This window comes from Salvelinus alpinus, chromosome 14 (genome assembly GCF_045679555.1).
Source record: "Salvelinus alpinus chromosome 14, SLU_Salpinus.1, whole genome shotgun sequence".
Lineage (NCBI taxonomy): Eukaryota > Metazoa > Chordata > Actinopteri > Salmoniformes > Salmonidae > Salvelinus > Salvelinus alpinus.
This window is the reverse complement of record NC_092099.1, coordinates 26,890,349-26,904,688: the sequence shown is the minus strand read 5'-3', so window position 1 is coordinate 26,904,688 and position 14,340 is coordinate 26,890,349. Positions and strand designations below refer to the sequence as shown.

General features: G+C 45.8%; 1 protein-coding gene across 2 annotated transcripts in view; it reads left to right on the top strand.

Annotated features, from left to right (window-relative positions):
• Positions 1-14,133, top strand: part of LOC139538674 (target of Nesh-SH3-like) — a 107,834-nt gene extending 93,701 nt beyond the window's left edge. For both annotated transcript variants that reach the window (XM_071341003.1, XM_071341004.1), the window contains 7 exons: positions 174-383; positions 856-961; positions 1,656-1,735; positions 7,471-7,500; positions 7,608-7,766; positions 7,927-8,049; positions 8,288-14,133. In XM_071341003.1, the coding sequence (XP_071197104.1) occupies positions 174-383; positions 856-961; positions 1,656-1,735; positions 7,471-7,500; positions 7,608-7,766; positions 7,927-8,049; positions 8,288-8,403 (824 nt within the window). In that variant the 3' untranslated portion in view covers positions 8,404-14,133. The remainder of the gene's footprint in view (positions 1-173; positions 384-855; positions 962-1,655; positions 1,736-7,470; positions 7,501-7,607; positions 7,767-7,926; positions 8,050-8,287) is intronic.
• Positions 14,134-14,340: the final 207 nt, after the last annotated feature.

Genomic DNA, 14,340 nt, shown 5'->3' with positions numbered 1-14,340 from the left:
CAGCAGGATAACGGGTTCGATTCCCGCAATCACCCTTACGTAAAATGTATGCACGCATGGTCGTCGCTTTGGATAAAAGCGTCTGCTAAATGGCATATATTTTTCTAATCCTACAGACTTCTGTCTTTAAAGTTATTATTGTTTGAACGCCAATTCTTCAATTTCTCCTGCAGCCCCTCATGTGATCTATAAGACTGACAAGAAGCCAGACGAACCGTGTTCCATAACAAAGTCCCTCAGCTTCTTCCCTGAGGAGGAGGGGGTGGAGCAGAACGTCACCGCACCCCCCCGCTTGCCCCCCTCCAACCTCACCGTGGTTACTGTAGAGGGATGCCCCTCCTTCGTCATCCTGGACTGGGAGAAGACCGACAACGACACCACAGGTTAAGGGGGAAGTGTGCTTGTGTTTGTGTACGTGCGTGCGTGTGTGTGTGTGTGTGCGTGCAGCAGCACATACCCAAAGAGGTTCATAAAACACTCCTGGTTATGGAAGAGTGAAGTCCTAATCCATAAGACTCTGTTACAATGGGTATTTTAATAACGTTATGAAACTCCATCTGTGCTCAATCAGGATATTTCTCTCTACAAAGAAAACAAGTTGTGGAGATTTGAGACTACATATTTTCAGAGCGCTTTCTTTGAGGCCAATCCTTGCCAACCCCACCCAAATCCTCTGAATCCTGTGTCAAATGTTTATACTTGCCTCGTTAAGATGCTGCTGTGCACATGTTTATGTTAATATCCCATCTGTATGATGGGATATCTGTATGATATGAAGTTGTAAAGATGTAATTAAACATGTTGTGTGTGGATGTGTGGATTCCATGTGTGGATTTCCTGCTTCCCCTTTGACAGAGTATGAGGTCATTTCAAGAACCCATGGACCCAATGGAGAAGAGGTGTCCATCCTGACCACCAACCAGACTCACACTGCAGTGGAGAACCTAAAACCAGAGAACAGGTGTGTGTCTATGCTTGTTTTTATGTGGTGTGTGGAGGCTTGCTGTAGCGGGGTTGGGTTGGTAAGGCTCAATGTGTTTATTAATGATGCTGGATCCTGGTCTTGGTTTTGGCTGGGATCTACAGTTTCAGAGTATAAACCAGATTTACCAGAACCTACCACTGGGCTGGATTTCCTCGCCCACAGACCACCATCTAAACATCACACATGGAACAGCCATTAGAATTGTGTGTGTGCGTGTGTGTGTGTGTGTGTGTGTGTGTGTGTGTGTGTGTGTGTGTGTGTGTGTGTGTGTGTGTGTGTGTGTGTGTGTGTGTGTGTGTGCGCGCTTGAGGTATTGAGTGTTAGTGTGTGTGTCTGTGAAAGAGAGAAGGGGAGAGAAAGACAGAAAGAGAGAGGGAGGGAAATGGAGAGAGAAATGGGGTCACAAGCAATCACTGGCCTCGATGCACTCAAGGCTGTCTGGAGAATAAAAATATCAAGTGTCACAGTGTTGGAGATGGGTGGAATATAAACTCAAGCTCCACAAAAGTTACAATTATGGTGAACAAGAGTGACTAAGGTTTCCTTTACTGAGAAAGCTATCAGCATGGCATTCGGGATTGAAAGTATATAAAAAATGAGATTTCGGTATTTACTGAGCTAGGCACGCCTTGACACCGTGTTGACTATTTATCTTTCCCTTCTTTTTCAGTTACGAGTTCAAAGTGAAACCCAAGAATGAGCTTGGGGAAGGGCCTGCCAGCGAGCCAGTGTTGTTCAACACAGAGTCAGGTAGATATAGAGCGGAAATGGACGCCCAGCCAACGTATCGGATTACACTTATGTAATGGAGCCGGAATGGAGGCCAGCTCCAGATAGAAGTTCCATGGGCATGGATGGATCTAGAATTAGCTTATCTTTCCCATATCCTAACATTAGGCCCCGATCCAATCAGATCGAGCGTTGACCCGCGTTGGCCGACAACCGCATAGTGGATGTTTTGGCGGTGTTGGAGGTGTAACTGCGGTATGACCTGACAGATCAGTGAGCGGCTGCTCTTGTATGTCACAAACCACTCTTTTTCATATTATTCCTGCCCCGTTAGAACTTCAAAATGGCAATAGAAAATGTAGGCTCTATCGATGATAGAAATAACGACAGGCTAATGCATGTTTTCATGTTCATTTGGATGGGGGAATTTATAACCTATCACCATCTAATCGAGGTGTAGACAATAGAATCACACATTGGAGTGTTTGAACGTAACGTGCCTGCATGAACTTCTAACGTGGATTTGTCGGATATGATGTCGGTTGTGTTTTAATTTTTTTTTTTTTTACATCCAATGGCAGTGTCCGCAATAAGGTAACGCAAGGAGCTGCAAGGAGCAGCTCTAACACAGTTCCAATGTAACGGTTCTCCTCCTCCTCTTCATCCGAAGAGGAGGAGCATGGATTGAACCAAGACGCAGCGTGATACTTTGACATGATATTTATTTAGACACGACAAAACAACGAAGACAAAAAACGAACTATACTTGAATAAACTAACAAAATAACAAAACGAATGTAGACAGACCTGGACGTAAGAACTTACATGTAACACGAAGAACGCACGAACAGGGAAATGACTACATAAAAACCGAACAAACAAAATGAACAAACAAACCGAAACAGTCCCGTATGGTGCAACATAGACAGACACTAACACAGGAGACAACCACCCACGACCAACAAAGTGAAAACACCTACCTTAATATGATTCTCAATCAGAGGAGATGAAAACCACCTGCCTCTAATTGAGAACCATATTAGGTACCCATTAACCAACATAGAAACAGAAAACATAGACTGCCCACCCAAACTCACGTCCTGACCAGCTAACACATAAAAAACAGAAAACAGGTCAGGAACGTGACATAACCCCCCCCTCAAGGTGCGAACTCCGGGCGCACCAGCACAAAGTCTAGGGGAGGGTCTGGGTGGGCATCTGACCACGGTGGTGGCTCAGGCTCTGGGCGAGGTCCCCACCCCACCATAGTCAATCCCAGCTTACTTCTCCCCCTCAGAATGACCACCCTCTTATTCCACCCACCTAATATAAGAGGCAACACAAAAATAAGGGACAGCTCCGGGACAAGGTAGCTCAGGACAGAGAGGTAGGTCAGGATAGAGAGGTAGGTCAGGATAGAGAGGTAGCTCAAGATAGAGAGGTAGCTCAGGATAGAGAGGTAGCTCAGGATAGAGAGGTAGCTCAGGATAGAGGGGCAACTCCGGACTGAAGGGCAGCTCCGGACAGAGAGACAGCTCTGGACTGAGGGGCAGTTCTGGATACATGGCAGCTCTGGGCTGGCTGACGGCTCTGGACGCTCATGGCTGGCTGACGGCTCTGGACGCTGATGGCTGGCTGACGGCTCTGGACGCTCATGGCTGGCTGACGGCTCTGGAAGCTCATGGCTGGCTGACGGCTCTGGACGCTCATGGCTGGCTGACGGCTCTGGACGCTCATGGCTGGCTGACGGCTCTGGACGCTCATGGCTGGCTGACGGCTCTGGACGCTCATGGCTGGCTGACGGCTCTGGACGCTCATGGCTGGCTGACGGCTCTGGACGCTCATGGCTGGCTGACGGCTCTGGACGCTCATGGCTCGCTGGCGGTTCTGGACGCTCATGGCTCGCTGGCGGTTCTGGACGCTCATGGCTCACTGGCGGCTCTGGCAGATCCTGTCTGGTTGGCGGCTCTGGCAGATCCTGTCTGGTTGCCGGCTCTGGCAGATCCTGTCTGGTTGCCGGCTCTGGCAGATCCTGTCTGGTTGGCGGCTCTGGCAGATCCTGTCTGGTTGGCGGCTCTGGCAGATCCTGTCTGGTTGGCGGCTCTGGCAGATCCTGTCTGGTTGGCGGCTCTGGCAGATCCTGTCTGGTTGGCGGCTCTGGCAGATCCTGTCTGGTTGGCGGCTCTGGCAGATCCTGTCTGGTTGGCGGCTCTGGCAGATCCTGTCTGGTTGGCGGCTCTGGCAGATCCTGTCTGGTTGGCGGCTCTGGCAGATCCTGTCTGGTTGGCGGCTCTGGCAGATCCTGTCTGGTTGGCGGCTCTGGCAGATCCTGTCTGACGAATGGCTCTAGCGGCTCCTGACTGACTATCGGCTCTGACGGCTCGGGACAGACGGGCGGCTCTAATGGCTCGGGACAGACGGATGGCTCAGACGGCGCTGGGGAGACGGATGGCTCAGATGGCGCTGGGGAGACGGATGGCTCAGATGGCGCTGGGGAGACGGATGGCTCAGATGGCGCTGGGGAGACGGATGGCTCAGATGGCGCTGGGGAGACGGATGGCTCAGATGGCGCTGGGGAGACGGATGGCTCAGATGGCGCTGGGGAGACGGATGGCTCTGGCCGGATAAGGCGCACTGTAGACCTGGTGCGTGGTGCCGGAACTGGAGGCACCGGGCTAAGGACACGCACCTTCATGCTAGTGCGGGGAGCAGGGAGAGGGCACACTGGACTCTCAAAGCGTACTATTTGCCTGGTGCGTGGTACCGGCACTGGTGGCACCGGGCTGAGGGCACGCACATCAGGACGAGTACGGGGAGAAGGAACAGTGTGTACAGGGCTCTGGAGACGCACAGGTGGCTTAGTGCGTGGTGCCGGAACTGGAGGCACTGGGCTGGAGACACGCACCATAGGAAGAGTGCGTGGAGGAGGAACAGGGCTCTGGAAACGCACTGGAAGCCTGGTGCGTGGTGTAGGCACTGTTGGTACTAGGCTGGGGCGGGGAGGTGGCGCCGGAAATACCGGACCGTGCAGGCGTACTGGCTCCCTTGAGCATTGAGCCTGCCCAACCTTACCTGGCTGAATACTCCCCGTCGCCCGACCAGTGCGGGGAGGTGGAATAACCCGCACCGGGCTATGTAGGCGAACCGGGGACACCATGCGTAAGGCTGGTGCCATGAATGCCGGCCCGAGAAGACGCACTGGAGACCAGACGCGTTGAGCCGGCCTCATGACACCTGGCTCAATGCCCAATCTAGCCCTACCAGTGCGGGGAGGTGGAATAACCCGCACCGGGCTATGCACACGTACAGGAGACACCGTGCGCTCTACTGCGTAACACGGTGTCTGCCCGTACTCCCGCTCTCCACGGTAAGCCTGGGAAGTGGGCGCAGGTCTCCTACCTGCCCTCGGCTCACTACCTCTTAGCCCCCTCCCAAGAAATTTTTGGCCTTTCTTCTCGGGCTTCCAGCCACGTCTCCTTGCTGCCTCCTCATACCAACGCTCTTGGGCTCTCGCTGCCTCCATCTCCTCACGAGCGCGGCGATATTCCCCAATATGCGCCCAGTGTCCTTTTTCCTCCAATACTTCCTCCCAAGTCCACGAGTCCTGCTTACTTGGCCGCTGCTCGAATTTCCGCTGCTTGGTTCTGGTAGGGTGGGTGGTTCTGTAACGGTTCTCCTCCTCCTCTTCATCCGAAGAGGAGGAGCATGGATTGAACCAAGACGCAGCGTGATACTTTGACATGATATTTATTTAGACACGACAAAACAACAAAGACAAAAACGAACTATACTTGAATAAACTAACAAAATAACAAAACGAATGTAGACAGACCTGGACGTAAGAACTTACATGTAACACGAAGAACGCACGAACAGGGAAATGACTACATAAAAACCGAACGAACAAAATGAACAAACAAACCGAAACAGTCCCGTATGGTGCAACATAGACAGACACTAACACAGGAGACAACCACCCACGACCAACAAAGTGAAAACACCTACCTTAATATGATTCTCAATCAGAGGAGATGAAAACCACCTGCCTCTAATTGAGAACCATATTAGGTACCCATTAACCAACATAGAAACAGAAAACATAGACTGCCCACCCAAACTCACGTCCTGACCAGCTAACACATAAAAAACTAACAGAAAACAGGTCAGGAACGTGACATCCAACACCGGCAAAACAACTGCTATGTGGATGTCTGCTAACGCAGATCTGATATCATCTAGCACTGAAGCGTTGATAGAAAGAAGGCAAAACTGACCTTAGATCAGTGTCTAGACCTAGGACCACAATTCCCACCGTTAGCATCGTAGAGCCCCATTAGCTGTGCTGGTGAATTAGTAAAAGTCAATCATCAATCAGCAACCACACCGACTGTTTCAATTGTAATACTTTGCATTAGCCTGGCTTAGCCTCTAAGTGACGTATCTAACAGGATCCCTGATAGCTTTCCAGATGTGCCGCAAATTAGTCACTTGTTAATAGGACATCTTAGCCTTTAGCTAATAGATGTGTGTAAATAGTTAGCTGCTTGCTACCTATTTTTAGTCATTTAGCAGACGCTTTTATCCAGAGTGACTTCCACTAGTGAGTGCATACAATTTTCATACTTTTTTAAAACCAAATCTCTCTCTCGCTTTTTCATTTTGGAAGAAATTCATTTTTTTAAACTGTTCAACTATTGTCTTTCTCTCTTTTTGAGTCAACTAATCGGCACATTTTATGCACTGCAGTGCTAGCTAGCTGTAGCTTATGATTTCAGTACAAGATTCATTCTCTGATCCTTTGATTGGGTGAACAACATGTCAGTTCATGCTGCAAGAGCTCTGATAGGTTGGAGGACATCCTCCGGAAGTTGTCATAATTACAGTGTAAGTTTATGGAAGGGGGTGAGAACCATGAGTCTCCTAGGTTTTGTATTGAACTCAATGTACCCAGAGTAGGACAGAAGCTAGCTGTCCTCCAGCTACACCATGGTGCTACCCAACAGAGTGCTGATGAGGTTACTGTAGACCTTCATTGCAAAATAGTGTGTTTTCGTCAATTATTTGGTGACCTGAACATATTTAGTATAGTTTTTAGTAATGTTTCACTATTTAAAAAAAAAAGAAATTCACTGAGGATGAATCCACTTCCTCCTCTGAGGAGCCTCCACTACCCTACTCCCATACACAACCCACACTAGCCTCCAGGAAGAGATGGAGAGCTAACGCCAGGGTGCAACTTTGCAAAGGGAGTGTATAGGGACCTGATCATATTGGACATTGATAGGCTTAGAGTTTAAGCCCTCATGGTCAGGGAAAACTCTTGGCCCAAGTCATAGTCACATAATAGTTACAGATGGACCATATTTTCGTAGTCATATCATATCCGTTATGCACACTAAAATACTCGATCAACTCAATGAGCTAATTTGATCCAAAGCAACATTGTGTCTAAACAGTAATACGACTCCACTGATGGGACTGGGCTGGGCTAATGTCCAACCCTGTGGTGATAGCAATAATAGAGAAGTGATTGGTCCAATGGTTCTTTACCCTGTAGTGAAATCCCTGGGAGACACAACGTTTTATGTGCTAACTAGAACAATGTGATGTGTTTTTGTTGTAATCTGAACCATGGTTTTAATATTATCCTTTATTTCCCAAGGGTGAGTATTGTTCTATTACTGTATTAATGTGGTAATAATGGACTGATGTGTGACTAACGATGCCTTCTCTCTTTTACTCTCTCTCCTCTATAGCGGACCCTCGGGTGAGTGAGAATGTCTCAGGTAAGTCTCAGTATGTCATGTTCACACATCTTTCCTCCCTAGTTTGTATCCTATTCTCTGTGCCTATCATATCAATCCTTAGATCTTGTTTTCTCTGCTCCCTCCAGGTAAAGATGCTATCTGGACACAGTTCCCCTTCAAGGCAGATTCCTACTCGGAGTGTAACGGGAAGCAGTATGTGAAGAGGACCTGGTACCGCAAGTTTGTGGGCATTCAGCTGTGCAACTCCCTTAGATACAAGATCTACATGAGCGACTCGCTCACCGGTCAGTATAGTATAGTAAGAGTGTTTGTCTATGTTTTACTGTCTATACTATACCTTGTATCTGTGCATGTACGTATATGAAGAGTTCATATGTTACATTGGAATTTTGAACAAGGTTTAACTAACCAGAGCCATAACCTTTGACCTCTGACCTTGTGCAGGCAAGTTCTACAACATCGGGGACCAGACTGGTCATGGGGAGGACCACTGCCAGTTTGTAGATTCTTTCCTGGACGGACAAACAGGCAGCCAGCTATTGGCCGACCAGCTACCCAGCCGATCAGGTAGAGTACTGGGCCAAATACTGGAACCCGTTAGAGACATTACTGGGAAAGAAACGTAGACACATGTACAGGTGCCCATGACCACGGTTCTTGGTCACTTTTCAATGACTACTGAAGTTTGCTGTTTCAGAGTTAACTATGGGAAACACTGATCTCTAGACTATGTTAAAAGACCATTCACATTCCAAACCATTTGTAAAAGAAGGGTTCTCATATTCCCTCTGCTCTATTGTCTCAGGCTTCTACCGGGCTATGCGCCAGGAACCGGTCAACTTCGGCGAGATCGGAGGGAACTCGCACGCCACCTACGTTGGCTGGTACGAGTGCGGAACACCCATACCTGGGAAATGGTAAGACCCCTCCACCAGAGGGGTGGCCAGGAAGATGCCTGACTGGAAGAATGATGATCTCACCAGGGTGAGAGGAGGAGGACTGTGGAGGTCTCAGTGGCCCTTGAGGTGGGCTTCTCCCTCTTGTTACCATGGAGACTGCGTCAGTATGTTACCATGGAGATGCATCTGTCTGTCAGATGGTGATGGCTCACATTCCATTGTATAAAAGTGTACAGGACCATACCTTGTCATGGAACTCTGAGTTCTTTTGTCATATCTCCTTAGGGGATCTATTCAATCCGCATTACGGAAGTTCAGCTTTCCAGTGTGATTGAAATTTAAAGGCAATGTTCCTGCTTTAGCAGAGACTGCTTTTACGATAAACACTGCTTATGTCGGCTAAATCCAAAATGACCTTTAAATTTCCATCACGGAGTCTGTTACTCTTCAGCTTTACAGATTGAACCGAGCCCTAAGTCTCATCTCACTATTTATCAAACACGACATGAGGCAGTACTCAAAACCTGTAAAAATGGAAGAGAAGTTGATAAAGGTATTTCAGAGTGCTTCAAGAGGTTACATATGAACGCCGGAAACTGTTGGGAAGCTGGCTCCCTAAAAATGTAATAACGTGTATGATGTTATTTATCAAGCAGTTGTCATTCAATGTTTCTTGTGGTTTATATTAGCCAGTCTGCTAAAAGGGTTGCTATAACACAAAAGCCTCTGCAAAAAAAGAAAGCATTACACACGCACACACACACTAAATTCGTCACTCATACACACATACTCAATACCCTTTCTTGATTGGTCCTGTAGGATTGACTGTTGCGGTTTGCACAATATGAAATTATTATTTATATTTTACCACAGCATTGTTGAATACTTGTTTCTGATATGCTAGAAGGGCATTCTAAAATGGACATAAAAAACATAACGGGACAGCTGGAAAAGATATCAGGACACCTTGCAATCATGACGCAATATTCGCCTACACATGCAGACCGTACTTGCTACAAAGTTACAGAGAGCTAAACCATCAACCACACTAACGGAAATTGGATACATTGTAAATGCAGGTCCAACAAGGAAAAACATAGCTAGCTAGCATTGATTTGTTTATGCAGAGACATATATTTTGGAGCATCTGATGATCTAACGTGGTGAGTAGGGCTGTTGAGGTGATTATTATCGCCACACCGGCAGTCATGAGTCAGGACTGCAGTAAAATCCTAGGTATTCTCCTCTTATGCACTCTGGACATGTGTTAGAAGTACCCAACTCGCTAATGATCAACAGGTCACTAATGGCCTGGTGATCAGGACTCTATTGTCCCTCTAACCACTCTGTCATGAATGCAAATGAAATCAAAAATCACAACACTTATCATCAGAACAGCATGATGCTTTTAAATCTCACCTCACTATGATGATCAATTTGAAGAAAGAAGTTCAACAACAGGTTGAAACTGAGTGGAAAACATGGTTGTTGTGGATGTTATTTCAAAGCCTAACACAACGAAATGGACAGCGCTTTCTAAGGTGATGACTAATTCAAAACACCCACATGCATATTAGAGCTTACGCATGTAGGCCTATATAAACTCAGCAAAAAAAGAAATGTCCTCTCACTGTAAACTGCATTTATTTTCAGCAAACTTAACATGTGTAAATATGTGTATGAACATAACAAGATTCAACAACTGAGACATAAACGGAACAAGTTCCATAGACATATGACTAACAGAAATTGAATAATGTGTCCCTGAACAAAGGGGGGGTCAAAATCAAAGTAACAGTCAGTATCTGGTGTGGCCACCAGCTACATTAAGTACTGCAGTGCATCTCCTCCTCATGGACTGCACTAGATTTGCCAGTTCTTACTGTGAAATGTTACCCCACTCTTCCACCAAGGCACCTGCAAGTTCCCTGACATTTCTGGGGGGAATGGCCCTAGCCCTCACCCTCCGATCCAACAGGTCCCAGACGTGCTCAATGGGTTTGAGATCCGGGCTCTTCGCTGGCCATGGCAGAACACTGGCATTCCTGTCTTGCAGAAAATCACGCACAGAACGAGTAGTATGGCTGCGCGTGATTGACAGGAATGTCAGTGTTCATGCTGGAGGGTCATGTCAGGATGAGCGATTGTGCGTTCCTGGTGTAACTCGGGCAGTTGTTGTTGCCATCCTGTACCTGTCCCGCAGGTGTGATGTTAGGATGTACTGCTCCTGTGCAGGGGTTATTACACGTGGTCTGCCACTGCGAGGACGATCAGCTGTCCGTCCTGTCTCCATATAGCTCTGTCTTAGGCGTCTCACAGTAGGGACATTGCAATTTATTTCCCTGGCCCAGCAAAAAAAGAAATGTCCTCTCACTGTAAACTGCATTTATTTTCAGCAAACTTAACATGTGTAAATATGTGTATGAACATAACAAGATTCAACAACTGAGACATAAACGGAACAAGTTCCATAGACATATGACTAACAGAAATTGAATAATGTGTCCCTGAACAAAGGGGGGGTCAAAATCAAAGTAACAGTCAGTATCTGGTGTGGCCACCAGCTACATTAAGTACTGCAGTGCATCTCCTCCTCATGGACTGCACTAGATTTGCCAGTTCTTACTGTGAAATGTTACCCCACTCTTCCACCAAGGCACCTGCAAGTTCCCTGACATTTCTGGGGGGAATGGCCCTAGCCCTCACCCTCCGATCCAACAGGTCCCAGACGTGCTCAATGGGTTTGAGATCCGGGCTCTTCGCTGGCCATGGCAGAACACTGGCATTCCTGTCTTGCAGAAAATCACGCACAGAACGAGTAGTATGGCTGCGCGTGATTGACAGGAATGTCAGTGTTCATGCTGGAGGGTCATGTCAGGATGAGCGATTGTGCGTTCCTGGTGTAACTCGGGCAGTTGTTGTTGCCATCCTGTACCTGTCCCGCAGGTGTGATGTTAGGATGTACTGCTCCTGTGCAGGGGTTATTACACGTGGTCTGCCACTGCGAGGACGATCAGCTGTCCGTCCTGTCTCCATATAGCTCTGTCTTAGGCGTCTCACAGTAGGGACATTGCAATTTATTTCCCTGGCCACATCTGCAGTCCTCATGCCTCCTTGCAGCATGCCTAAGGCACGTTCACGCAGATGAGCAGGGACCATGGGCATCTTTCTTTTGGTGTTTTCAGAGTCAGTAGAAAGGCCTCTTTAGTGTCCTAAGTTTTCATAACTGTGACCTTAATTGCCTAGTGTCTGTAAGCTGTTAGTGTCTTAACGACCATTCCACAGGTGCATGTTCATTAATTGTTTATGGTTCATTGAACAAGCATGGGGAACAGTGTTTAAACCCTTTACAATGAAGATCTGTGAAGTTATTTGGATTTTTACGAATTATCTTTGAAAGACAGGGTCCTGAAAAAGGGACGTTTCTTTTTTTGCTGAGTTTATAAGCCAAAGCCCCAATGTTTGGGGAGGACATAAAATACTAAAAACAGCAAATCAGCTCCAAGTGATTTTAATTTTGGCAATCGGTTCCAAAGTATTCCCACACATAATAGAGAGACATGTGATCGCATACAAATGAAAGCAAGGGTTGAAATTATTATGTTTTGGTCAAATATATCTGTTTACCCTTCTTGCGGGCAATTTGCTGTCTACAAATTTGTAATTATGTTCCGGCCCCCTGACCAAAAAGATAAAATAAATACTGATTTAAGACATTTGGTACATAATTGGTCTAGCCTAAAATTAACAAATTTAGAGTTGGCCTACAATTATACTGAATTTGTATTTGATTTTGAATTGCCTAGTAATAACCACCGGTGAGTGATGTGAACATGAATTTCTGTGGTCCCTACTGTTGCAGTCATGACGCAAGTGGAGCTATGCTGTCAAATCCTCCCACGTTTCTCGTTTGACCCGTTGTTTTCAGCAACTGATATTTTTGAATTTGGTGAAAGGTTTACTAGCAACAAACTACAGTGCATTCGGAAAGTATTCAGACCCCTTGAATTTTTTCACATTTTGTTAAGTTACAGACTTATAAAATTGACTAAATTATTGTTTTTTCTCATCAATTTACACACAATACCCCATAATGACAAAAGGCTGTAACGTAACAAAATGTGGAAAAAGTCAAGAGGTCTGAATACTTTTTGAATGCACTGTACTTAGCTAGCTTCTAGCCTATTGTTTGATATCAATGTGATCTCCTCATAATGAACAGTGTGAGTGTCCTGACGAGAAGGCAAACTTTTCTAGCTATGCCAGGCAAAATCTGGTATCAGCTCATTGTTATGGATGCATCAAAATTAATTTAAATAGAAAACAGCTTAAACAAACACAAATGCAGCTACTTAACTGTTATTCTGGCTGCAGAGGTGACGGTGTTAACCGTAGCTAGTTGGCTAGCTAGCAAGCAAGGGACAAGAACATTGCCAGCGAGCATGGCAACGGAACATATAGAATGAACAACTGTGGCGCACCCATCAATATCAAACAAACTGGGTCGCGCCTCTAGCAACCAAAATATTAAAGTGTAATTCTCTTAGAAAAATGAAATCAACCATTTTTCTGTATTTCTACCAGTAAATCTGTGTTTTAGTATTGTTTTCTTTGGCAACTGCGGTATAAGTGGGATAAATGCCTCCGTTCTGTACATTACCTTGGAAATAACGGATGACACAGCATGACAAGGGAAAAATGAACTCCGCGAACGTACTCGGCTCCGCATCTTCCCGCTGCGTCGTCCATTATTTCCAAGGTAAAATACAGAACTTCTGCTTTTATGTAAACAAACACAAATGCAGCTACTCTGCTGTTATTCTGGCTGCAGACGTCGTGACTGTTAACCGTAGCTAGTTGGGACAAGAACATTGCCAGCGAGCATGGCAACGGAACTTATAGAATGAACAACTGGGTCGCGCCTCTAGCAACCGAAAAATTTGAAATTTTATTATCTTAGAAAAATTTCATAAACCATTTTTTTGTATTTCTACCGGTAAATTGCCACTACTTAGTCCATTATTTACAAGGTAATATACAGAACAATATTTCTGAACTCCCAACAAAGTTTGTATTGCAAGGTGGTTCTACTGACTTCATGTGTGTCAAGCACTTGGAAAAACACCTGAATGGGATCTGTAGCCAATGAACGACCAAATAAGAGAAACGAGCATCAGAAACTGAGGCCTTGTAAGATTCAAGGGCTCAGTTGGAAAGAACAGCATAAGGGATACTTTGTTCTTTAACACATTTCTAACTCATCTGGAGTCATTTCAATTTAGAGAATGTGCCAGGAATGTAATGTTATGTGGACTGATGCACATTGGAAGTGACCCAAATTTTCCACCTCTGGAGCCTGTTCAGGAGGGTGCAACATCACAGAATGTTCAAATAGAAATGTGTTGTGTATGTACAATGAGGAAATGTCCGTTTTATACAGTACATCCATCTACAACATTCTGATTCTCATCTCACCAATGACACCCTTTGTCTTTAGCCTTGCAATCTTTTGCTACATTTGGACCAACCTGTTTGAGTTTAAATGAGACAACCATGTCAATAAAGGCTTCTTTTTTGTGGAAACCAACAACCAAATTAAGATTGTTTTACATTGTGTATAGCTGCAGGTGTTATTTTCAATCCCAATTGTTATGTTAGTGTTGAACAGAAAATTGTATTTTTGTTTCAGATATGTACAACCATTCCTGTATCTATTTTCTACAATAAATCCTTAAGTATGGTTATTTTTTTACTACTGCTCTGACTGTTGTAAATGCATTGTGCATATCTGTATGTGTGGTGTTCATATGGTCATAGCATTAGCAAGTGGACACACACACACTAAAACAACACATTTCACTCTTTTGGCCATTAGTTGACTAAAGACAGGCAGAGCTGAGGGACCAAGCACATTTTCCCCACCACACATCCCAGCCAACCACAATGCCTGATTAGAAAA